The 24,011-nt window shown below is 66.0% G+C and overlaps 1 protein-coding gene across 1 annotated transcript; it reads left to right on the top strand.

The window, feature by feature from the left end:
* The first annotated feature begins 2,898 nt into the window (after positions 1-2,898).
* On the top strand, positions 2,899-14,084 carry ZNF469 (zinc finger protein 469). The gene has a single exon (XM_061172717.1). The coding sequence runs from the start codon at positions 2,899-2,901 to the stop codon at positions 14,077-14,079; it is 11,181 nt and encodes a 3,726-aa protein (XP_061028700.1). The 3' UTR covers positions 14,080-14,084.
* The last annotated feature ends 9,927 nt before the right edge of the window (positions 14,085-24,011 follow it).

Genomic DNA, 24,011 nt, shown 5'->3' with positions numbered 1-24,011 from the left:
TTTGGGTCGTCCAGGGGCTCTGAGCCAGGGTCAGGTCTCCACAGCTGTGCTGTGTCTGCTCCCCTGGACGCTGGGCATGGGGCAGATGTCCAGAAGCGCCATGTGAACCTGAACTTGAGAACAAGGGGTCAGCCCCCATATGGGGCCTTTCCACCAGGAGCAGCTAACTCACAGCTGCTGGAACTGAAAGGACCCTTCACACCAGCAGGTCCGACCATCCCCCTCCGCCGATGGAGAAAGGGAGCCAGGAGGTGGGCAGTGCTCCTGGCAGCCAGGCAGCTAGCCCACCACAGTCTGTGACCTCAGCCCTTGAAAGGCAGCAAGGCGATCCCCGAGTCCTGGCTCTGAACGTCTCTGCCTGAAAGAAGCATGAGCCACTGCTGCTTGCAGCTCAGCGGCCAGAAGGAGCCATGTGGCCTGTCCTGCTTGCAGCAGGACACACAGACAATCCTTCCACAGGGCACAGCGGACTCTTGGGTCACGATGCAGTCTCCCGCCTTGAGCCCAATGGGGAGCCCTCTGGGCAGAGCCCGGGCTTCTGGCATTCAGAGTGATGAGCGTGCGGGCCCGAGGCCCCGGGTGCCTGAGAGCAGGGGAGGGGCGCCTGGGCTCAGGGCTTCCGCTCCTCCTTAAAAACTCACGCGGGACAGCCCAGGTGACCCCGACAGACCCCGACTCTCATGTGGCTTCAAGCAGTGCGAGGGAGAAGCAGCTCAGCAGCCCGTGCACAGACGGGGACACGGAGGCCCGGGAGGCGCTGGCGTCCGGGGGAGCCCCTGCGTGCCAGCGGCCGGCCAGGCTCTGTGCATTGTTGAACCTCAGGACGGCCCTGCGAGGGAGGCTGTTACCATCACTACTCCGAGGACGTGCAAACCCACTTTCCCGAGCCCTGGGCGCCTACCGTGCGCCAGACTCCAGGCCACGGGTGCGGGCAGAGGAGCAGATGCAGACTCGCCCGCAGGGCCCAGGCTCGGGCGGCAACAGAGCGAGTCGGCAACCCCCCCACGACAGCACACGTCCCACGAGGGGCTGATCCAGAGTTGGCAGAGGGTCATCTCTGCAACAGCCCCACCCGGGGGCTCCACTGGGATACCCATTTCCCAGGCACACAGCGACTAAGGGACTTGCCCCAGCGGCGTCACAAGGGGCCCGCCCTCCCCTTGGCCCCCACAGCTCTCTCGTGCGGGGGCCGTCCTGGGGGCCCTGGCTGCTGCTGCCCCTACACCGGGCACAGCCCGGCCCTGAGCAGGTGTCCGGACCACGTGTGGCCCGGGCGAGCCCGGAGACAGGGCCGTGTGGGGCTGGGAGGAGGCCCCGCAGGAACCCCCAGTGTCCTTCACTAGCTGTGAGGTCTTGGGCGAGTTACCCACCTCCCTGTGCTCCATAATCTCACCTGTAGATCAGCGATGACAATAGCGCTCCTGACCTCTCGAGCCACTGTGAGGACCAGGGGAGTGGTTGGGAAGCGCTCGGTATCCTGGCCCACGGGGAGGGCCCAGAGGGAGCGTCCTGGCCCACGGGGAGGGCCCGGAGGGGGCGTCCTGGCCCACGGGGAGGGCCCAGAGGAGTGTCCTGGCCCACGGGGGGGGCCCAGAGGGAGCTCGTGCTACTGCTGCCGCCATCATTTATTCATTCAACAAACTCCACCCACGAGCCCTGCCCCAAGGGCTCTCAGTCCACATATGGAAAGGAAAGCTGAGGACTTGCCCTGGGCAGTGGAGCCCAGAGGAGGGGGGAGGTCTCTACCTAGGAGGGAGGGCGCCCCCAGGCTGATGGGATGGGGAGGATCCAATGGCGGGGCTGGCCTGGCAGAGGAGGGGGCGGCGGTGGGGCGACGTGGCACCACTGCTGGCCGGCACCGGTACCACACCCAAGCTGGGTCAGGAAGCCTCTGCCACGACCTCAGAGCTGGTGGCCTTAGCACGGGGCTGAGCTCCAGGGACTGTCTGGGGAGAGCCAAGAAAATCAGTGACGCTGACAGCCAGCCCCGGGATTGCTCTGTGGACGAGACCCCCAGAGCCGCTAGGGGGATGGGAGTGGGGTCATGGAGACAGAAGGGAGGGGTGAGGGCCGTGCCCCCGGGGGCTCCCCTCACCCAACACTCCAAAAGCTCAGTGTTCTGGGTAGGGCTTTTCTCCAGAGGCCCACGGGGCTGTGCTCTGGGCTAGGGTCACAGGCACAGGCCAGATACGTGTGCCCCAAAACAGGAGCTCAGCTCAGGGGCCCAAGAAAGGAGCCGGAACCTTCCGGAGACCAGGGGTCCGCAGGGCGAGGGCCTTGAGGCCGTCCTGTGTGATTCCAGGGGCAGGGGATGGGGCGGGTGAAGGACCAGGTGGGAGCCTCAGCCAGACGCCCCCTCCGTCCTTCCTGGGCTCTCTGCCCTGGCCATCAGGTGCCCGTCACCCCACCACAGGGCCACTGCAGGTCTGGGAGCCACATGCCACATGGGACTTTCCTGCTCAGGGCCTGGCTGGTGCCTAGCAGGGCTGCTTGGGGGTGGCCAGGGGTCTTCTCAGATCTCAGGCCCCAACAGTATTTTCTCTCTTTTTCCTTCCTTTTCCTCCCCAACCCCAATCCGCCCCCCCAGTAAGCCCTTTCTCAGTCTGGCAGCAACTCTTTTCCCCTCTCATCTCTCAAGGTGCCGACGGAGCCAAGCCCCCTCCCCTAAAAGTACAGGTTACGTGCCCGCTGCTTCCGCTCCCAGCCTGCCGCGCCACGGTGGGAGCCACGAAGCCCCACGGTCCCCGACCCACTCTGTCCTTTCCTTGCAGGCTCCACTCGGGACCATGAGAGCAGGCCCCTCCAGGGCCCCTCGAGGGGCGAGGATGTCCGCCCAGCCCGCTTTCCGCGGCCCGCCTCGGACCACAGCATCCTCCTAGCACCCAGGACGGAGGGGCCATGCCTGGGGAGCAGCCCCTCGGAGCACCACCCCCAACCATGACCGGAGACCTGCAGCCCTGCCCAGCGGCCAGTGGCACGGGGGGCCCCCTGCAACCTCCCAGTGAGGTCAGTGCCCCAGCCAACAGGACCACCAAGGCCACGGGCAGCGGGGCCCAAGCCATGGACAGCCCTGAGACCCAGGTGCGGCAGGCTGGGAAGGTGGGGCCCAAGGCCCCGCTGCCCAGAACCCAGTCCCTGAGCAGCGCCCCTGGGAAGGGAAGCAGCCCCCAGGCCCCAGCAGGGAGGAACCTGGTGCAGGCTCGCGCACGGCGGGCGAGCAGGCTGGACAGCAGCCCCCAGCAGCTCTACGGTCTGAGCATCGCCAGCTCAAGGCCCAAACCCGCCCTGGACGAGAAGACCCCTGAGGGCCCGCAGCAAGAGGCCCCCCGGCCCCCAGAGGCCGAGGCCCCCCGGGGCCAAGGAACCAGAGCCCGTCTCAGGCCTGGCCCCGCCAGGGCCGAGGCTTCACCTGGCCCGGAAGAGCTCAGCTTCCAAAAGTGCTTCCAGGAGACCCCCTCCAGCTTTACCTCCACCAACTATACCTCACCGAGCACCACCCCTGGGCCCCCACCCCTCAGGGCCCCCCAGAGCAGCGGCGCCAGCCCCTGTCGGCCGGCCTCCTACGTGGAATTCCAGGCCAGCAGGGCCGATGCCTGGCCTCCCACGGCTGAGAACAGCTTCCCAGGTGCTAGTTTCGGGGTGCCGCCCGCTGAGCCGGAGCCCTTTCCCGAAGGCGGCAGCCCCGGGGTGGTTGCCTTCCAGTACCCCTTCCCAGAGCTGCACGGAGCCGGCCCGAAACCCTTCCCCGAGGACGCAGCCGGGCCCGAGTACGCCGAGAGGGCACTGGTGTTCGCCTTCCACCAGCCTCGGGGAGTGTGGCCCGAGGAGCCGGTGGGCACGGGCCCAGCCTACCCCCTGCCCGCCCGCTCGGGCCCCCCAGCCCCGCCCTGCTACCCCGGCCGGCCCGGCGGCCTCAACACCCCCAGCGACCTTGGCGGTGTGCTCCCTCCCCCTGGTGCGGCTCGCCCGGCCCCCAGCCCCTTCTCGGAGAGCACGGCCACCTTCCGGGACAGTTTGCACGAGAGCATGACCAAAGTGCTCCCTGAGAGGCCGCCTTCGGCTCACGATGGGCTGGGGAGCCCCAGGGGGCCCCCAAACTCACTGGCCCAGAGGCAGTTTCCGGGGCAGGCGTATGGAAGCCCCGGAGCCGGCGGGGTGGGCACCAGCCCAGGGCCTCGGGACACGGAGCTGACTGCCTCAGGGCCCCCCGCTGCCAGACTGCCCCCGCTCTGGGACCCCGCCCCAGCCCCTTACCCCACGCCTCCCCTGGGTCCCCTGGCCACCACCAGGAGCGCATTCTTCGAAGCCCAGCCCAGCCCAGGCCAGCAGCTCAGCCTCCCCCAGAGCCCCCCGCTGCCCTGGCCCCAGGTGCTCCCGGCCGCCGGCCCCAGCCCCCACCAGATGGAGATGATGAACCAGCTGTCTTTCCCCTCCGAAGTCCCCGAGTGGCAGGGGGGCAGCCAGGGAGCCCTGGCTGCTGCCGCAGGCAAGACGCCCGGGCCGGGCGAGAAGCTGGCGGTCCTGAGAAACAGCCCGGGCCAGCACAGCGGCGGCTCCCCTGGGCTGTTCACCTACAACGGGCTGAAGGACCCTGGAGCCCAGCCCCCGTTCTTCGGCGCGGCCCAGCCTCAGGCCTCCCCCCGGGGCCCCCCCGGCCCGCCCCCGCCCAGGGTGGTGGGAGCCTCCCCCAGCGAGTCCCCCCTGCCCTCGCCAGCCACCCACACGGCCAGCAGCACCTGTTCGTCGCTGTCCCCTCTGTCCAGCAGCCCAGCCAACCCCAGCTCGGACGAGAGCCAGCTCCCCGGGCCGCTCGGGCCCTCCGCCTTCTTCCACCCACCCCCCCACCCCCAGGAGACCGGCAGCCCCTTCCCGTCCCCCGAGCCCTCGCGCGCCCTCCCCATCCACTACCAGCCGGAGCCACTCAAGGCCTTCCCTTTCCCCACAGAGGGGCTGGAGGAGACCCCGTTCCCCAGCTCGGGGCTCGGGGTGGGCAGCGTGGGCCTGGAGGGCTTCCCGCAGGAGCCGCCCCCCTACTCCGCCCACCACTTCCCCCTCAGCAGCGCCAGCCTGGACCAGCTGGACGTGCTGCTCACCTGTAGGCAGTGTGACCGCAACTACAGCAGCCTAGCCGCCTTCCTGGGGCACCGGCAGTTCTGCAGCCTGCTGCCGGCCAGGGCCAAGGACGGCCACCAGCAGCCCCCCGGGTTCCCCACGCCCCCCGTCACCCCCTCTGCACTGGCTGCCCCCAAAACACTGGCCAGTGGGACCCCGAGCCCACTCAGCCACACCAGGACGGCGCCCTTCCTGCTGGGTGGGGACATCCGGCCCGACGGCAGAGACGACCCCCTGAGGATGAGCTTCCTGCCCAGCCCGGCCGCCGCCCCCTTCCCACTGCCTGCAGGGGACCTGGACCTGGAGGACGCCGCCAAGCTGGACAGCCTCATCACGGAGGCCCTCAACGGCCTGGAGTACCAGTCAGACAACCCTGAGATCGACAGCAGCTTCATCGACGTCTTCACCGACGAGGAGCCTTCCGGCCCCAGGGGCCCCGCCACTGGGCAGCCCCCCAAGACGAGGCTGGGGGCAACGCCAGAGAACAAAGCCCAGCTCCCGCTCCCGGCGGTGGCTGCCCCGCTGCAGCCCCAGCCGCCCCGGCCCGGCGACGGGGCCTACGCGGCCGGCCCCAGGCCCAAAACCCGCTCCCTGGGCCCAGCGCCCTCAGAGGCAGATGGGGCCAGCCTGGCCGGCCAGCAGAGAAGAGGAAAGCGGTTTAAGTTGTTCCAGAAAGAGCTGGACACGGTCAGCACCGCCAAGAGGCCGGGCAGGGGCTCCAGGGCCAGCCGCCTGAGGCCGAGGAGGAAAGGCCGGGCTGAGCCGGCCCTGTCCCGCCCGCGGGACCTCAGAACCCAGGCCTGCAAGAGCCACGCAGACCCAGGGGGACGGGCCCTCCTGGTGGAGACCCGGAGCTCCAGGCGCCTCCGACTGTCCCCCGGCCAGGAGTGCAGGCGGAGGCGGGCGCGGGGCGGCACCTGGAGCAAGGAGCTCATCCACAAGATCGTGCAGCAGAAGAACCGGGCGGGCAAGCGCGGCCCAGCCCCGGGCGCCGTGGACGGCGGACCCCAGGACTGCGACGGCGCCTCCGAGTCTGAGGAGGAGGATGGCCCGCGGCTGCGAGGCTCACGCTTCAGAGGCCGGCCCCGCCCCAGCGGCCGGCGATGGCGCCAGGGCGAGAAGAGGAAGGAAGTGGACTTGGCCCCGGGTCCCAGAGAGGGCGGACAGCAGCAGAAGCCCAGGAAGGCCGTGAGGCAGGAGGCCATGAGGCCTGGGGGCTCCCCGGGCCCAGAGGAGCCGGGCGGGCCGTGGCCAGGTCCCGTCAAGAGTGCTGAGGCCCAGGGCCCGTCGCACGGCCCAGAGGCTGGAGTGGGCCCTGAGCAGAGAGGCCGCCAGCGTCTCCTGCAGGGTCTCACGGGCGCCGAGACCCCAGAGGAAAGCCATCCCTCTCTGGACTTCCCCCAAGACGCCGAGAGCCCTGAAATTGCTGAAGACCTTCCCCCTGATGCCGCAGGACTTCACAGAGAGGCTCTGAGCTCCCCTCCAGCCACCTGTGGGGGAGGAGGCCCCGGCCCCCCAACCCCAGAGCGACCACAGCTCTGCCAGGAGGACGCAGTGCTGCCCCGCACGAGCTCACCCGCGCTGGGTGCCCCCCGGTGCTCGGAGCCTGCCGTCTCCCAGGACGGAGAGGAGCCCCCTGCCTCCCCGCCAGGAGAATCACTGGTGCCCGTGGCTAACGCAGCCGACGCGGCCCACCCCGAACCCAGGACCCTCTGTTTGAAGACCCCTGGTCTTGGAGACTCCGTGGGGCTTCTAGCTGCCAAAAAGGGGCCTCAGCCCTACAGCAGCCCTCCCAGCGGATTGTTCCTCGGACCCAAAGACCTGGCTGGCTGTTGCCACGAAGACCTGGGCTCCCAGTCCTCAGCCCCAGACAGCCCGCCGGCCATCAGGGCAGGCCTCTGCCAGGATGGCAAGGATGCCAGTTCCCAAGAGCCCAAGCCGCCCAGGAACACACCCTACACAGTCGTCACGGGCCCAGGCAAAGCCGAATCGCCGCCGGCCTTGGAGCGCACGGCCCTCTTCTCGGGGCTGCCTGGGGACAGCTTCCACCCGCCAGTCTATGGCAGTCTCTCTGGGAATGGGGACACCCAGGTGCCACGTGTGTGTGCCGCCCCTCCCCCGAGGAGACCTCAGCAAGACCCACCGTTCCTCTCGTTTCTGCCCAAGAAGGGCTGGTCCCTGCTGGAGGAAGTGTCCCCCATGCCGCCTGGCCATCTGGGCCCTTTTCCCGGCCTCTCAGGGGAAAAGGCATTCAGTCAGAGATGTCCCAGTGAAGGGACTGTGGCCACCAGCCTCCCCGCTTTGCCCGGCAAGGTCATCGAATGTAGCACCGCTTGTAGCGGTGACCTGTCTGAGGAGGAGCTCGAGATCAAAAGGCTGGTCACCGAATTGGAGAGTCAGCTGCAAAGCAAAGGCGCACAGGAGGCCCTGGGAGAGCCGTGCAGAGCCAGCGCCACCAGTCCTGGGGAACTGCGTCCACACCTGGAGGGGGCCGAAACAACTGTGGCCACCACGGGGGGTGCTCTAGGGAGCCCCCAGGAGGAGTGGCCCTCGTTCCACCCTGGAGAAGCAGCCCTGGCCCCCGGCACCCACAAGGACGTGGTTCCTGGGGGTCCTTTCAGGCCCACTGGGGCCAGCCTCAGTTTCCGGCCATTGCAGAAAGCCGGGGTCTCCAAGACGGGGCTCCCCAGGGCCGAAGGGGGCCTCGGGGCCCACCTGGAAGTCTGTTTACCGGACCCCCCATGGGACATGGGGAGTTTAGCGAAGTGCAGCCCAAACCCTGAGGCTTCACTTCCTAAGGGTAACAGGGCCACCAGAACACAGCACAGCCAAGACCTGCCACTGCTCTTTCCCTGCCCACGGAGAGGGGGGCTTTCCCCGGGATCCCACAAGGCACCTGGGCCCTGCCGAGACCCCTCAGAGCTGGAAGCGTTCGGCAGCCCTGTTGCCCCTCCGGCACCTGGCTTGGCATTTCGGAGGGCCGATCTTCTGCCCCCGGGTGCCACCCCACATTCTGGTGTCAGTCACAACAGTGCCCCCAAGGGACACTCTGTGAGCAGCACACGTGGGCCAGGAGGAGCAGGGGGCCCTGGCCCTGAGGGTAACGAGGAGTTTGTACCAGCGGGGGCCTCCCCAAGTCGTGCCTCCGTGCCCGACCGCAGCCCCGGCAGGAGGCCCCAGGACCCAGCCTCGAGCCCCCTTCATCAGCTCCAGCTCCTGGTGGCCAGAGCGGCTGAGAGAGAAGATGACACCCGGGGCTCCGAGGGGCCCCCACCTGATGACACCCAGAGTCCTCAGCACAGCGACCCCTCAGATCCGGGAAAGGAGAGTGTGGAAGGTGGGAAAATGGCCTGCAGCCCTGCCTGGGGCTTCCCGGGGGCTGTGCAGATGACAGCCGTCCCTGCTATGGCCGGACGCCAGCTGGGGCCAGAGGGAGCTGGACATCCGGGCTCACACGGCCAGGCCAAGAAGCCCAAGGGTCAAGTCGGAGCCAGCCAACGGCAGCCAGATGACCGGGGGAGGCCGCGGCGGCCGGACCAGCTAGCCGGGCAGCTCCAGAGAAGCAGGGCAGCCGTGGGCCTTTGGAACGGGGCATGGGCCACCCCAGACCCCACCTACTCTGAGGCAGAATCTTCAGTCCCAGCCTTGGCAGCAACCGACACAGAAGATGGGCCTGAGGACCAGACTCCAGAGGCAGTAGCTGGCCCAGGCCTTCAGAAGCATCTGCTGTTCGTTGGCGAAAGCCCAGTGCCCCCCACCAGGGACCTGGCCAGCCGCACCCCCTCGCCCGCTTCTGCAGCCACCCCCGATCCCTGCGGCCCCAAGGAAGGCCCAGCTCGCCGCCCTCTCCGGGGGGACTGTGGCCCCCTGGAAGACCCTCCCAAGGAGCCCAGCTTCGTCGGTGTCTTCACTCCCGCCCATGGAGGGGACTGCCCTGGAGGTCGCATGGCAAGAACCCTAGAGGGTTCCAGAAAAGAGAGACCAAGGGAAGCTCCTGCCTCTGTCACCCCACCCCACCCAGCGAGGGCCACCTCCCCGAGAGTGACCATCAAGGCCGCTGCCCTGTCCGGCATCCCTACCACTGGTGGCCTGGGGGCAGTCAGAGGCCCCAGGGCCGAGTGGCTAGACCCCAGGGGAGCCCTGTCCAGCACCCACCCCAATGGGGTGCCCAAGGGCCCCTCCTCAGAACCCCCAGGCAACAGGGAAAGCCAGGGTGTCACTGCTGTGCCCACTGACCCTTCCACACGGGGGGCCATGGGGCCAGATCCCCACACCTGCCAGGAAGGTGAGGCAGAGGCCAGCCTCCAGGAACAGGAGGGCCTAGAGATGCCCAGGGCTGGGCGCCCTGCCATTACAGAAGCATCCGAAGCTGGCACCAGGGGTCTGAGGGTCACCTGCCCCTCCACAGAGCTCCACCCAGGCAGAACCGCAGCTCCGAGCGGCACAGCCAGCGACTCCAGACCCCACGCCCCCCGAAGCCTCGGGGACGGCCTCCACCAGAGACCCCAGGGGGATCCCCTCAGCCCCCAGGACCCCAGACAGAAGCCTCGTGGCTTTAAAAAGAAGCCTGTGTTCACTGAGAACGGACACTGGAGGGGCGGAGCCCCCAGCGGGCAGCCCGTGACCTGTGAGGTCTGCTCGGCCTCCTTCCGCTCTGGGCCGGGCCTGAGCCGCCACAGAGCCAGGAAGCATGGGCTGCACAGGGGTTCTGCCTCCCAGCCAAGCCCAGCGGCCCCACCTGCTCCCCAGACATGCCACCCACCGGGGAAGAAGAGCCGCAGGGCGCCGGGGAAGGAGAAACCGAGGCGCCTGGTGGGAGACCCCAGCCAGGCCGGTAGGCTAACCCCTGTTCGCGGCTCTGTGGCTCCTGAGGATGCCCTGGGTCCCGAGATGTCCAAGGGGCTTAGGCGGGGGCTCCGCCTTCTGGGAGCACCGGGCTGTCCCCCCAGCTGGGAACCACATCCCCCAGACGTGGTCAAGCAAGAGGTGGACGTGAGGCCTGCAGAGCCCAGGAAACAGGACCAGCTGGAGAGGGATGAGCCCCGTTCCAAACAGACAAAGAAAGCCGGGGGCCAGAGGCGGGGCAGGCCGCCCGCAGACTTCCCCAGCGAGTCAGAGGGGAAAGCCAGCAAGAGGGCGAGAAAGCCAAGAGGGAGAAGGTTCCGGGAGGAGAGCGGTCTCCAGGGCCCTGCAGATGTGATTTCAGGGAGAAGAGGCTGGAATCCATCAACGGCCATTGCCAACTGCCCGGCTCTCCCGAGCCGCCACCTCTCACCAGAGGCAGAGCAGGAGACTGAGTCCACGCAGCCGCCTCTCGTCGCCACGGACCTGGAGCAGACGCCTGCACGGAAGTCTCCTGGGGATCGGGTGGCCTGTCCAGGGATGGTGGAGGGGGCACCTCCTGCGCCAGAAGGGCCAGTGGGGCGGAAAGCAGCCTCGGCAAGAGGGTGCGGGGGACCCCGAGAGACCGGGATGTCTGGCATCTGCAAAGAGCCGTCGAGGGCAGCTGGGGGTAAACCTGCAGGGGACAGCAGAGTGGCCGAGAGCAGATCAGGGCAAGGTGTCTGGGAGGGGCACGAGCCCCCCTGGGACCCCCAGGGCCCTCCCGAGACTCGTGGTTCTGAAGCAGGCAGCACCGTCAGCAGTTGCCTCCAGGACCCCCTGCACAGTCCAGGAGAGGCGGTCCGGGAGCAGGAGGGCACTGCTCCCGAAGCCCCCAGCCCGCATCTCGGAGACCCTCTGAGCTTGTTTGATGATGAGGCCTCCTTTTCCCAGCTCTTCCCCCTGGGGGACCGCTTGGTTCGGAAGAAGAACCCCCGTGTCTACGGGAAGCGCTGTAAAAAGTCGGAGCCACCTCCCCGGCCCGAGCCCAGCAGCCAGGCGGGGGGCAGCGTCGCTCTGTCCCCCTTCCGCTTGCCCACAGACCTCAGTGACTCTGGATCGCTCTGCCTGTCCCACGAGGACCCGTGGGGTGACGAGGCTGCGGGTCTGCCGGAGTCCTTCCTCCTGGAGGGCTTCCTCAGCAGCAAGGTGCCCGGCATCGACCCCTGGGCCATGGGCCCCAGCCTGTGGGCCCTGGAGCCCCACGCGGAGGCGGACCCCTGCTGCGCTGAGGACCACCCGTCAGAAAACATCCCTGAGCTGCACATGGTCCCGGCAGCTTGGCGAGGCCTGGAGCTGCAGGCCCCCGCCGACGAGGCCACCTCTTCTCCGGGAGACGCGAGCCCCGAGCCCCCCAACCTGGAGCGAGAGCACTACGAGTGTGGTGTCCCCGGGAGCGCCGTGGATCTGCAGATGCAGGGCCTGTGCTTCCTAGGACCCTGCGAAGACCCTGCAGGTCCCCCCGGCGCCAGCCTCTTGGACTTCAAGGCCACGGCCAGTTCCCCGGGCCCACAGAGCAGGACAGAGGGGGTGGCCGGGGCAAGAAGGGCCCCAGGCGGAGGCCAGCCCACCAAGGCCAGGAGGGCGCCCTACAAGTGCAGGGTGTGCTTTCAGCGCTTCCACGGCCTGGGAGAGCTGGACCTCCACAAGCTGGCCCACAGCCCCTCGCCGCCCCCGACCTGTTACATGTGCGTGGAGCGCAGGTTCGGCTCCCGCGAGCTGCTGAGGGAGCACCTGCAGGAGAAGCACGTGCAGAGCAAGGCAGGGCTGTGGGCCTGCGGCATGTGCCGGCGGGAGGTCGCCGACGTCTGGATGTACAATGAGCACCTGCGTGAGCACGCCGTGCGCTTCGCCCGCAAAGGGCAGGCGCGGAGGTCCCTGGGGGACCTGCCCGGATGTTGGGAGGGGGACGGCGTGGTCACGCGCTTCCTGAGCGGCATCGTGGAACAGGTCTCCAAACCCCACCGGGGCAAGCGCTCCATCGGCAAGGCAGGCGGGGGCCCCGCGGAGGCGTCGGGGGCGGATGTGGGAGCTGGGAAGGAATTCCCGAGGGAGAGGCCAAGACCCAAGGCCCGCGCCAACGGCTCAGACCCGGACAGCGCCTCGGCCCAGGGCAGCCCGTCAGCCTGCGGCTTGTCCCCCGACGGCCGTTCGCACGGCGAGTCCCCCCTCCCAGCCGTCCCCGTGCACCAGGACTGCAAGGACCCCGCCCGCGACTGCCACCACTGCGGGAAGCGGTTCCCCAAGCCGTTCAAGCTGCAGCGCCACCTGGCGGTGCACAGCCCGCAGCGCGTCTACCTGTGCCCCCAGTGCCCCCGGGTGTACCCCGAGCACCAGGAGCTGCGCGTGCACCTGGGCGGCGAGCACGGGCTGAGCGGGGAGCTGGAGCTGCAGCACACCCCGCTGTACGCCTGCGAGCTTTGCGCCAACGTCACGCACATCAGCAAGAGGTCCTTTGTCTGCAGCTCCTGCAACTACACCTTTGCCAAAAAGGAGCAGTTCGACCGGCACATGGACAAGCACCGCAGGAGGGGGCAGCAGCCCTTCACCTTCCGCGGCGTGCGGCGGCCCGGCGCCCCCGGGCAGAAGGCCTTGGCCCGAGAGGGCTCGCTGCCCAGCAAACGGCGCAGGGTGGCCGCGTCCAGCGGCGCCCCCGGATCCGGCGTGGACGGGCCTCTGTCCCGGGACAGCGGCCCCACCCTGAGCGAGCGGTCCCTCCCAGCCCTGCCCCAGCCCTGCCCGGAGGCGGCTCCCAGCACCACAGCAGGGCAGCCCGGGACCCCAGAGAGGCCCACAGGCCCCATGGGCCACCCGGTCGGCGGCGGCGATCTGCCCTCTGCCCTCCAGGAGCTCCTGCCCCTGTCTCTGTCTCCTTTCCCGGCGGCCTCGGCTGATGGCAAAGATGGCCACGAGCCGGACCAGGCCCTGGAGAGCTCTGAGGACGAGGCTTCCCCAGGCAGCCCTGGGCGCTTCCTCCAGCAGGCTCTCCCCTTGGGGGGCTCTCTGCCCCAGCCGGGGGCCGGAGGCCAAGACACAGAGGAAAAGAGGGCAGCTGGCCCGCTCTCAGGGAAACACAGGACCCCAAGTGCCCCTGGCAAATGTGCCCCTGACCATCACCCAGAAGCCCCCTCTCTGCTCTGGAAGGAGAAGCAGGTGTCCACGTGTCACGTGGCGCCTGCCGGGGGCGCAGGAGGCCCCTCCCACAGAGGCAGTGCCAACAAGCCCGGGGGCTGCCAGAGCTCGTCCAAGGACAGGTCAGCCTCGTCCACCCCCAGCAAAGCACCCAAGTTCCCAGTACAACTGAAGAAGGCGGTGCCCAGCCCAATGCCCAGAGAGCTCCCCCATGGCACTGAGGACAGGCCAAAGCCCACCACCCTCAAAGTCAAGCCGGACCCCGGCTCCCAGGGCGCTGGAGGCCCCCGGCAGGGCACCAAGGCAGCGGGCGGCAGCCAGCCCCAGCCGGCCAGCGGGCAGCTCCAAAGTGAGACAGCCACCACCCCAGCCAAGCCCAACGGCCCAGGCCAGGGCCCCGCCCCAGACAAGGCCCCCCCTCGAGCCCCAGCCAAGGGCTACCCCAAGGGACCAAGGGAAGCTGGTGACCAGGGGCCGCGAGGGAGCCTGGGCCCCAGGGAGGACGGGGACAGCAGTGAGAAGAAGAGAAAGGGCCGGGCGCCGGGGCCAACCAGGAGTGAAGCTGTGGGGAGCCTAGGGAGAGGCCCCTCGGTCCCTGACAAACCCCCCCGGGCCCCGCGAAAGCAGGCGACTCCCAGCCGCGTGCTCCCTGCCAAGCCCAAACCCAGTAGCCAGAACGGCACAACACCGCCCCAGCCTTCAGAGCCGCGGAAGGGGGAGCCCGGCCATGCCCAAGGGAACATCAGGCGCGGCAAGGAGGGGCTGGGCAAGGCCCTCCCCCAGGCCAGACCCCTGCATAGGCCCCCCAGGAGGGGCGGGGCTGTCCTCGGTGCTGAACCCCCCAACCCCCGGGCCTGCCGGACAGCCGAGTCCCAGAGCCACCTCCTCAGCCAGCTTTTTGGGCAGAGACTAACCAGCTTCAAGATCCCTTTAAAAAAGGATGCTTCTGAGTAACTTATAGGAGCCAGCACGTGCCTGGGAGTGGGGCTGGGGACGAACTGGCAAATGGGGGACCCTGGTCTATGCTGAGGAGCTCCAGTCCTCCAAGAGTTTGCCTGGTGGCCACATCTTAATCCACCTGCCATAGCGTGCAGATACTCAGACTTTGGTGTTAGACCTGCGGCTCTGATGCCTTGAACAGGGCCGGGGGTGGACAGCAATCCCTTTCTAGCTGGAAGGTGAGGGTGAGGGGCGGGCCAGCTGCAGCCTCTTTGAGACCATGCAGCTGTTTTCTCAGTACCAAGACGTTAAAGAGAGAGCCGCTCACCCCCACCCCAGCCCCGTGTGCCCCACAGCCAAGGCCCGGTACGCCAGAGAACCCCTCGCTTTAAAGGTTTGCACAGGGTGCCCCACCTGTGTCATCTAGCAGGAAGTAAGTTGAGGCAGCCACCAGTCGTATGGTGGCAGCCTCCGTCTTAGTGTCGTTGCTGCTGTTGCTGGAATTCCAAAGCGACCCTAGAAATCAGATGGGGGCAGAAGAGCCATCTGTGAGCTGCCCGGCGCCCCCCGCACCACCCCCCCGCCCCCGCCGAGCACAACAGGCCTTCTCTGACCGCAGGGTCGTGCCGGCCACTGTCCGTGCCACTGACGGAAGAGCCGATCTCCAGTGCACCTTGACCCCTGGTCCTCCCTCCCCACCCGCACTACCCCCAGCCCAGCCTCCGCAGTTGCCCTCTCTAGAGCCTTCCTTCTACACGGAGCTCTCTGCTGCACGTATCAGCAATTTTACTCTGACGATCCTGGTGCTATTTTCATGTTGTAATGTGAATACAGGCTTCCTTGATTTGTTTTACCTGGGGGGTGGGGTCGGACCAGGAGGCGCAGTGTGCCACACGGGCGGCCCAAGGCACCAGTGGCCTAAGAAGCCCTTCGCTGGCTCCCGGCCGCCGCTGGGAGGCTCCAGCCCCACGGGCAGGTCAGAGCAGCCAGTCAGGGGCAGCTCATGCACTGACACGACCCAGGGGCTGGCTAGCACGTCCTTTCTACAGAATCGTGTCTTCACGGGGGCAGGAGGCAGGGAGAGGCTTCCTTCTGTTCTTAGGTGTCTCTGAGGTTTGTGGTTTGTTTTGTTCTGTTTCTTCATTTTAGCCTTGGGTGCAATGTGTATGTCAAAAGTTTTAATTTTGATATTTCGAAAGAAACCAAATCAGGCCCATACTGCCTTTGTAGAAGGTATGTGTGCCACTCAGAGTGCCTCTTTAGTGCTGATGAATAAACCCGGGGGCTCTGAGGTTGTAAAATCTTAGCGCATCCATGCTGTCAAATATATGTCCACTATTTTCACAGGGCACCTCCTCTGTGGCCTCTGTCCTCCCGCCAGCCCCACCCTGCCTGCCCCCTCGAGCCGCCGCTTCGTCCGTCCCGTCCCAGGGCCACCTGGCCCTGCAGAGCTGCCCCAGCCATAGAGTGGTCCCACCAGCCCCCAGACTTGTTAACACGGTGCAGACAGTACCTTAGCGCTGGGCGGGACCCTCTCAGGAAGGAACTAGCACAGCTGGATTAGGGGACCCAGAGGGCAGCAAAGGCAGCAGGAGGGATCACACTCCCACCGCAGGCCCAGACCCCTGGGGCCCACGTGTCCTGAAGACCCCCGTGTCTGGGACAAGCGCCCGGATGGCAGGCAGGGCCCGTCCAGAGTCGGGCACCAACCCTGATCCCATCCTGCCCCTGACAGCTGCCTCCTCACGGGGTCTCTCAGAGCAGACCCCAAACAACACATGCCGGGCGCCGTGGGTGGGGGGGAGCCTCACCAAGCCCTTCCACAGGGAGGGATCCTGCACGTGACCCGAGACTGCCGAGCCCACGGCCCCCCCACCGCCCTACGCACTCCCCCTGTCCTGCCAGGCCCCGACCCTGCCATTCCCTCCGCCAGGGACGCCCTGCCCTGTCCTCTCTCTCGGTCTCAGCCGCTCCCACCGAGTCCCCCCGCCCAGGTTGGCTGCCTCCATTTCCACCCCTACCGTGGGCCGGGAACAAGCCAGCGGCTTACGAAGTGGTGTGGGCTGGGAGTTGCGCTTTCGGTGGGTGGAGCTGGAGCTGCGTTGGGGAAAGGCTATCTGGGGACGTGGTGGTGGACGCCCGTGAGCCGGCTGGGTCCACGGCACTGGGTGCCCCCCATCGGCTCACCACGCCTCGGGCGGCCTGGGGCCGGCGTCCGCATCCCCGGAAACGTGACGGGGCATCCAGGCCCTGCCCCAGACTGTGAATCCGGGGCTGGGGCGAGCCGGTTGCTCCGCGCCCTCGGGCGCCAAAGCTCACCACGTCGGGGACCCCCCCCGCAGCTCTAGTCTTCTCAGGGCTGGACGTGAGCGAAACCCACCCTCCTGGACCCTGATCCCACCCCGCAGCCACGAGCCCCGTGGCATGGACAGCGCCAACCTGGCCAGCAGGTGGCAGCATTCGCCGGCTCGGCGGGGACGGGCAGGTCGGCTGCCGGGCCTCCGTGGGCACCGGCCTCCGAGCCCCACACGCACACATCACAGGTATACTGGGCACCCCCGTCCTCACCGACGGGCCCAGAGACACACACTCACGGCACACGGGGGTGCACTCCTCCACGGCTTCACACACACACACACACACGCAACCACGTGAGTGACTCTGGGCACATCTGTGGGACCCAACCCTCGAGGCGTCCGGGGTGGGCATCCCGAAGGGCCCCATGTGAGCCGAGGGAGTGGGCCGGACAGGGTGGGAGAGGGTCCAGGTGGGTATAGCCCTGTTCAGGGGCCACGGCTCCCTGATCCCCTGAGAAAGCTGAGAAGCGGAGCCCAGACCCCACTGCCCTCGCTGGCCTCGGGCAGAGACCCCTGGGCCGGGCTCCCCCATCTAGGAGGCCAGAGTGCCCCTCACCCTGAGACTGCAGGGTCCCCCGGGGCTGCCCTGCACTGGGCAGGGGGCAGGGGAGACTGAGGGTCAGCAGCAAGGTCACATGAACGCTGTATCGTACAACTGCACCCCCCCAGGTCCCAAAGCCTGACCCCGACGACCCCTCGGCCCCCAGCCTGGAGACGGGGCAGGAGAGAAGATGGTGCCTGGGACCAGGTAAGGAGGGCCAGGTGGAGGGGACGGGAGGGGGGGAGCGGGTGAGTGTCTGCCAGAACTCGGTGGACAGGGCAGCAGGAGGGAGAGGGCTGGTGGTAGAGCGGGCAGGCCGGGCTCCATCCCCAGGCCCCATAAAGGGGGAGGCTTGCCCGCGTGGCTAGAGGGCACATCCGCCAGGAACCTGCTGGAGAATGTCATTAAAGTGGGCTTTGCTAGGCTCAGAGAATCCGGTCTCCCAGGGAGAGTGTGTAGCCGGCCACGCTCACGCAGGCAGAAGAATCCGCATGTCCAGGGTCCCACAGGTGCGAAGGGCCTCCAGGGAAGGGCTGGATCCTCGTCACCAGGGTCCATCCAAGCACCTCCCGTGCGGGGACAGGAGTTGGAGGCCATGGGTCCTGTCCACGTCACCTGCGAACGTGCTGCGGGTGGGCTCTAGAATTGAGCCTGAGGCTGCGTCTCCCGAGACCCCATGTCTCTGCCTGTCTGGTGGGTGGGCAGTTGGCCTGAGGTCCCGCTAATGTGGCCATGCCGAGCCTTTGGGGCATTGCTACTTTCCGCCCTCCTGGGAGCTCAAGGCCACAGCCCCTTCCCACAGGGTAATGTCTACCTTGCTGACCGGCTGGCATGGCCTTGTGGGCTGCAACTTAAGGCCACCGGCCTCCTCCCCGGAGCCCCAGGCAGAGAGAGGATGCAGATGGCCCTCCCGGGGCCCAGGGTTTAGCTGGGCCTGAACACACCGCACCTCGGTCTCAGCTGCCGAGAGACCCAGGACCGTTGCTGGGGCCCAGGCAGGAGGGTGACCACCAGGGGCCAGAGACATCAGGCCCATCACCAGCCCCTCTGGGGCCTATTTTTTTTTTTTTATAAACTTATTTATTTATTTTTGGCTGCGTTGGGTCTTCGTTGCTGCGCGCAGGCTTTCTCTAGTTGCTGCGCGGGGGCTACTCTTCGTTGCGGTGCGTGGGCTTCTCATTGTGGTGGCTTCTCTTGTTGCGGAGCATGGGCTCTAGGCGCGCGGGCTTCAGTAGTTGTGGCACGCGGGCTCAGTAGTTGTGGCTCGCGGGCTCTAGAGCGCAGGCTCAGTAGATGTGGCGCACGGGCCTAGTTGCTCTGTGGCATGTGGGATCTTCCCGGACTAGGGCTTGAACCCGTGTCCCCTGCATTGGCAGGCAGATTCTTAACCACTGCGCCACCAGGGAAGTCCCTTCCTGCCTATTTAAATGGGCCCGACAATCACCAAAAACCCTTCCAGCCCTGACACTCGGGGCTCCCTCCGAGGGCTAAGTGCTGGGGCTCACTGGCTTTGTCCGGACCCTGTCCCCTCGCTGTCCACTGGGCTCCCTCCCTCCCCTCCCCTCCTTGAGGTCTTTGCTCAGATGGCACCTCTTCTCTGTAGCCTCCCTAACCACCTGCTAAGATGGCAGCTGCACCCCCGTTGCCCCAGGCCCCAGCCTGCTGTATTTACAGCACCTTTGCCCTGATGTGCCCCGCGGCCCACTCCTTAGTCCCGGCTGCTGTCCTGCCGCGGGACCCTGAGTGACGCGTCCTGTGGGCTGTTCACAGTTGTACCTCCAGTGCCTAGTGTGGGAGCGCAATCCACGTCTGTGGGGGGGGGGGGAGGGGGGGAGGGGGGGAGGGGGAAGGAAGGAAGGAGGGCGAACGAGGAAGTGTGCGCTTCCTATCTGGTGATGTAACCCACGTGACCCCGACTCTCTTTGTTGGGAAATGTCCAGATAATATTTCCTGTCTGCGCCTGGCTGGTAAATGGGCCACACCTGGGCAGCTGCATGAAGGGGTGGATCTCACTAATACCTGAGGACAGTTTCCAGGCAAGAACCTTTGTGTCCCGGGGTCTCAGAGGGTGCAGCTTGTTAGAGATGCTGGTTTCAGAGAGGACCGCTGAGCCCGGAGGAGTCCAGCCTCATTCCCCGCCTCTCTGCTCCCCCAAGATGTCTGAGGGGTGGGCAGTGGAGATCAGACAGGGAACCACCTGAGCCCATCTCCCAGGCCAGAGCCAGTCCCAGCCACCACGGGGGCAGCCCGGGCAGCAGCCCAGCCCCCCGTACACCCTCCCCTCCCCGCAGGGTGGCCCAGGCGGCATCTAGTTGTCACTGGCATCGCCCGACTTCTCCCCTGCCCCTCCTGCAGGCCGCCTCTGATCCCTCACTTAATTTATTTTGACAGCCTCGCTGCCATTTGACCTCCCTATGGAGTCACGTGGTGCTTAGAACTCATTATACCCCCTTGAAACAGGAAGTTAATTAAACCCTTCACAGAGCCGGTGTTGACAAGCATCGGTGAGGGCCCCTGGCACAGCTGCCCAGCGGCTCCAGGGCCTTGGGCTGACCAGCAGCGGGGGGAGCAAGGCCTGGGCCCCCTTCCCCCCAGCGCAGCCACCAGGGCCCACTTGGCAGCAGGCGCGGATTTCCTAGGGAGTCTCCAGCTCTGCTGCTCGCCTGCTGTGCGGCCTTTGGGGAGTGACTTCACTTCTCTGAGCCTCAGTTTCCTCGTCTGGCAAATGGGAATTCTAACCGTCCCTTCTTCAGAGAGCTGTTGTGAGCAGTCGGTGCTCAGCACGGGCCCTGGCACTGAGGAACCGTCCACAGCTCACTCATACCACTGCAAGCGTAAGGTAACAGCGTGCTGAGTACCACAGAAAAGGCACCTGGGCCCTGCAAGCTGGACCAGAGAGGAGCGGCCTAATGTGGTCTGGAAGCAGTCAGGACCTCCCTGAGGAAGGGTGAGGGGGCCAGGCAGTGGGAGGGAAGGCTGCACCGGGTGGCAGGAATAGCTTGTGCAAAGGCCCTGTGGCCACAGGCCACCGGGCCCCACATTCAGGGAGGTTCAGAGGAGAAGGTAAGAGTGGGGCAGGGCAGGGCCTGAGGTTATCACATTCGCTGAGTGGAAGGCCCCGCTGGCTTCAGCCTGTAGTGGGGCCAGGAGTGGCTGTGGGGATCCGGCAGCGGTCAGGGTGGTAGGTAAGGGAAGCTTGGAGCGGGGGTTGGGCTGACAACAGTGTCCCCACAGGGCCTCTCAGAGCTATAAGGAGGTGAAGTCAGGGACACTGGGGGCACAGTGAAGCAGAAAGAGGGCTCACGGTGTGGCCTGGCCGTCAGAGGCCCCTCACCTGACCTGGGATCGGGACGCGCTCTCCACAGTCTGTCCAGCCCCCCCAGCCTTTGCACCTGCCCCTCCCTCAGCTGAGAACGCCCTTCTGCCACCACTCTCTCCTGAACAGTCTTCATCCTTCAGTGTCCAGCTGAAGTGTCTAGAACGTTCTGTGGTTCCCTTGGTCATCACCTAGCAACCAGTGCAGAGCCTGGGACGTGGGAGGCACCACAATCAGCCCCCTCCCCACCAGCAGCCACTGCCCGGCCCCGGGCAGTCCTCCTGGGTCGGGGCAGCAGGGAGCATGCCCATCAGCAGAGCCAGGCCCACGGTTCCAACCCACAGGGCAGAGGGCAGCGGTGGAGCAGACGTGAGCCCAGAGCCACAGTGGCATCAAGGCTAGAGGAGCCCTGAGGGTCATGCCCCCCGCCCCCACTTACAGATGAGGAAGCCAAGGACCTAATTGCTTAAGGACTTGCTCAGGGTCACAGCCTCCAATGTGGCAGAGCCAAGATTCAAATCCAGTTCTCCTGGGGCCCAGCCAGGGTTAAGAACCCGGGCTCTGGAGTGCGACTGCCTGGGGTCACAGGAAGTGCCACCACTTCTGAGCTGTAGGGCCACTCTGAACCTCAGAGTCTTCATCACCACCACGACAGCCTTGGAAGCTGTGTCCTAGGCCCAGCTCTGCCACTTTCTGCCCGGGTGACCACCAGAGGGTTGCACAAGGACATCATGAGAGACCATGAACCAGCCCAAAAGAAGGGCTCGGAAAAGGCTGGTGGTGCCGATAATGACATCGCCCCTAGAGCCATCCCCAGGAGACTTCCCTAGGCCCAGACAACCTTGGAGCCTTCCCGAGAGGCCTCCAGACTATTAGACCTTGAAATTCAGCAAAGCAGGAAACATCCAGGCCGTGGTCAGGGCAGCCCAGCTCCACGCCAAGCCCTTCTCAGCTCCATAGTGGGTGTTGCCAACCCCCAAGTGGACTGAATGCATTTCTGTTTTCTCCACCAGTGATGTTTGGATGTGAATCTTGGCAGTCCCACAGGGGATGCAGGTGGCCGGATGGAACCCTCTCCCATCTGAGCAGGGACCCCTGCAAAACCCCATGGAGATGACACCTCCTCCAGTTAGCCTTCCTTGATTTCCCCAGGCAGAGGCAGTCGCTCCCGCTCTGGGCTGAGCCGGGCCTGCCTTTCCACAGCATTTCTTGCTCCTCTTTCCTCAGTTTATCGTCCTTATCAACAGACCTCCCCTGAGGGTGTAGTGACCTGTGTGAGCGAGGTCCTGTGACACCGCCATCGGTCACGAGCAAGCTGGAGTTTCCTCATCTGTACGGTGGCGGTAATAATATCCCCGTGCAGGGCAGACAGAGGGGGCAAAGCATGGAAGCAAAGTGCCCCAGAAACAGCACGGGCCTGGGTCAGGGCTGTCATGGCGTGTTTTTTTGTTTGTTTGTTTTTTATAAATTTATTTATTTTTAATTTTGGGTGCGTTGGGTCTCCGTTGCTGCGCGCAGGGCTTCTCTGGTTGCGGAGAGCGGGGTCTACTCTTCGTTGCGTTGCGCGGCCTTCTCATTGCGGTGGCTTCTTTTGTTGCGGAGCATGGGCTCTAGGCGCGCAGGCTTCAGTAGTTGCGGCTCGCGGGCTCAGGAGTTGTGGCACACGGGCTTAGTTGCTCCGCAGCATGTGGGATCTTCCCAGACCAGGGCTCGAACCCGTGTCCCCTGCATTTGCAGGCGGATTCTTAACCACTGCACCACCAGGGAAGTCCCCTGTCATGGCGTTTGATGGGCACTTGACCCGCGCAGGTGCACAGAGCCCTGCACTTGGTTTAAGGCTCTTCTGTTGCTGCCTGGAAATTCTTAATTTTTGAACAAGGGGCCCCACATTTTCATTTTCCGCTGAGCCCTGAGAATGATTTAGTGGATCCTGGTCAGCAGGACCTGCCTCTGCCTCTAAGTCCCTGGGCAACTGGGGTGTGTCTCTCCTCTCAGAGCCTGAAGTGGCCAAAGTCCTGCCACTCTTTTCCTCCTGCACCCTAGACAGACATCACTCACTGATCGTGGTTCTCCTTCACCTGCTGACCCTCAGAACCCTCCTCAACACAGACCTCCAGGCATTCCAGCAGCACCAACCTGGGCATCACTTGCTATGCATGGAGCCTCAAACCCAGCACAGGTCCAGCCCGTGGCCGCCTCCTCCAGGAATCCCCCTGACTGCCTGACTGTGAGGTTCCCATCCTGTAAAGAGGCCCCCCTTTTGGGAAGGCAGCAGGCCCAATGAGAAACCCAGACAGGTGGGGCCCCTTGTCCAGTTGACAAACATGTGGGAGCCCTGGGCCGAGTGAACCAGCCATCCATGGGCCCCATGCTCCCCAGAGGAGGGGTGCAGCACCGGGTAACTCTAGGAAGGCTGTACCCCTTGGCCCTGGACAGGGGGTGGGAAGAGCTGGTGACCACATGACCCCGGACAGGTCTCTTGGCCTCCCGGCCCTAGTGTTCTTGTCTGTCCAGTGGCAGTGGCTGGTCCTGGGGTAGACCTCAACCTTCTGCCCTGCCTGCCAATCTCCTGCCCTCCTGGGAGCAGCAGTAGGGCAGGGGAGAGTGCCCAGGTTCTGGGGGCAACCTTTTCCTCTTCCGTGGGGCAGGGGCAAAGGTAACAGGAGTCAGAATGAGGGGGGTCTCACAGGCAGAGTACTCAGTACCTAGCCAGCCTCCACATGTGACAGTTGTGATGATTATCTGCCATCAGGTGGGTGGGCCCAGCTTTCTGGACAGGCATCCAGGTGTCCTGTTTGCAAAGGTCTTCCCATTAGCCCCTGGGCCCTGCTAACTTCCTATTTCTTGTGAATATGGGGGGTGGGGGCAGGCACCAAATGCAGGCCAAGAATGTTAAAAGAATACACTTGAGCCCCCAGGGACAACTCTAATGCTGTATGACTTTGAGCCTCCCTGGAAAATGGGGGGCCTCTGGGATCCCATGAACATATCCCAAAGAACAGAAGGCTCGGTCTCCATGGCCATGGCTGGAACAGGCATACTGACCTCGCTCCCTTCTGACTGTTCCAGGCGGGGAGGGGGCTTGGGGGTTCGCTCAGCCCTCGGAAGGGCCTTCTTCCTGGGCCTCCAGCAGGGGCGCCCTGAAGAGGCACGGCCGGGGGTGGGGGAGGAGAGGCCCAGAGGGGCAACGCCTGGGGGCTGCTGCGGGGGGAGCAGGCACAGGCCTCTGGCTTCTACGCCACCCCTCCCCCCGATTTCCAGCCATATCTGAGCCCAAGGGAGGAGGACCCGAAGGCCCCCACTCTCCACTTGGGGCTGCAGCCACCAGAGGTGGCGAACCCCAGGGATGCCGCTTCCACCACAGTCTTGGGCAGAAGCCCCACCCTGCCAGAGCCGGCTCCAAACCCCAAATCTGGTCCAAGGCAATGTGGGGCGTCAAGGCCTCGGGCTTCCTGACCCGGCCCTCACTGTCCCCCATCCCGCGGGCCGAGGAGGGTGGTCGCAGAGCCCAGAGGTTCTGGGCGGGACCGAGGCCCTGGAGGCGGAGTTACAGAGCGAGGGGCGGGGTCATGGGCGGTGGAGGTCGGAGCCATGGCTTTGGGGCGTGGTCTGGGCGGGGCTTTGGTGTCAGGGACCGAACCAGGTCAGGTCAGGCTGGGGGGCGGAGCTGCAGCTGCGCCGGTGGGGGCGGGTCCAGAGAGGTCTGGAGCCCGGCCGGACGCGGGGCGGCGGG

The sequence above is a fragment of the Eubalaena glacialis genome, chromosome 18 (assembly GCF_028564815.1).
Source record: "Eubalaena glacialis isolate mEubGla1 chromosome 18, mEubGla1.1.hap2.+ XY, whole genome shotgun sequence".
Classification (NCBI taxonomy): Eukaryota; Metazoa; Chordata; class Mammalia; order Artiodactyla; family Balaenidae; genus Eubalaena; species Eubalaena glacialis.
This window is presented reverse-complemented; position numbering and strand designations above follow the sequence as displayed.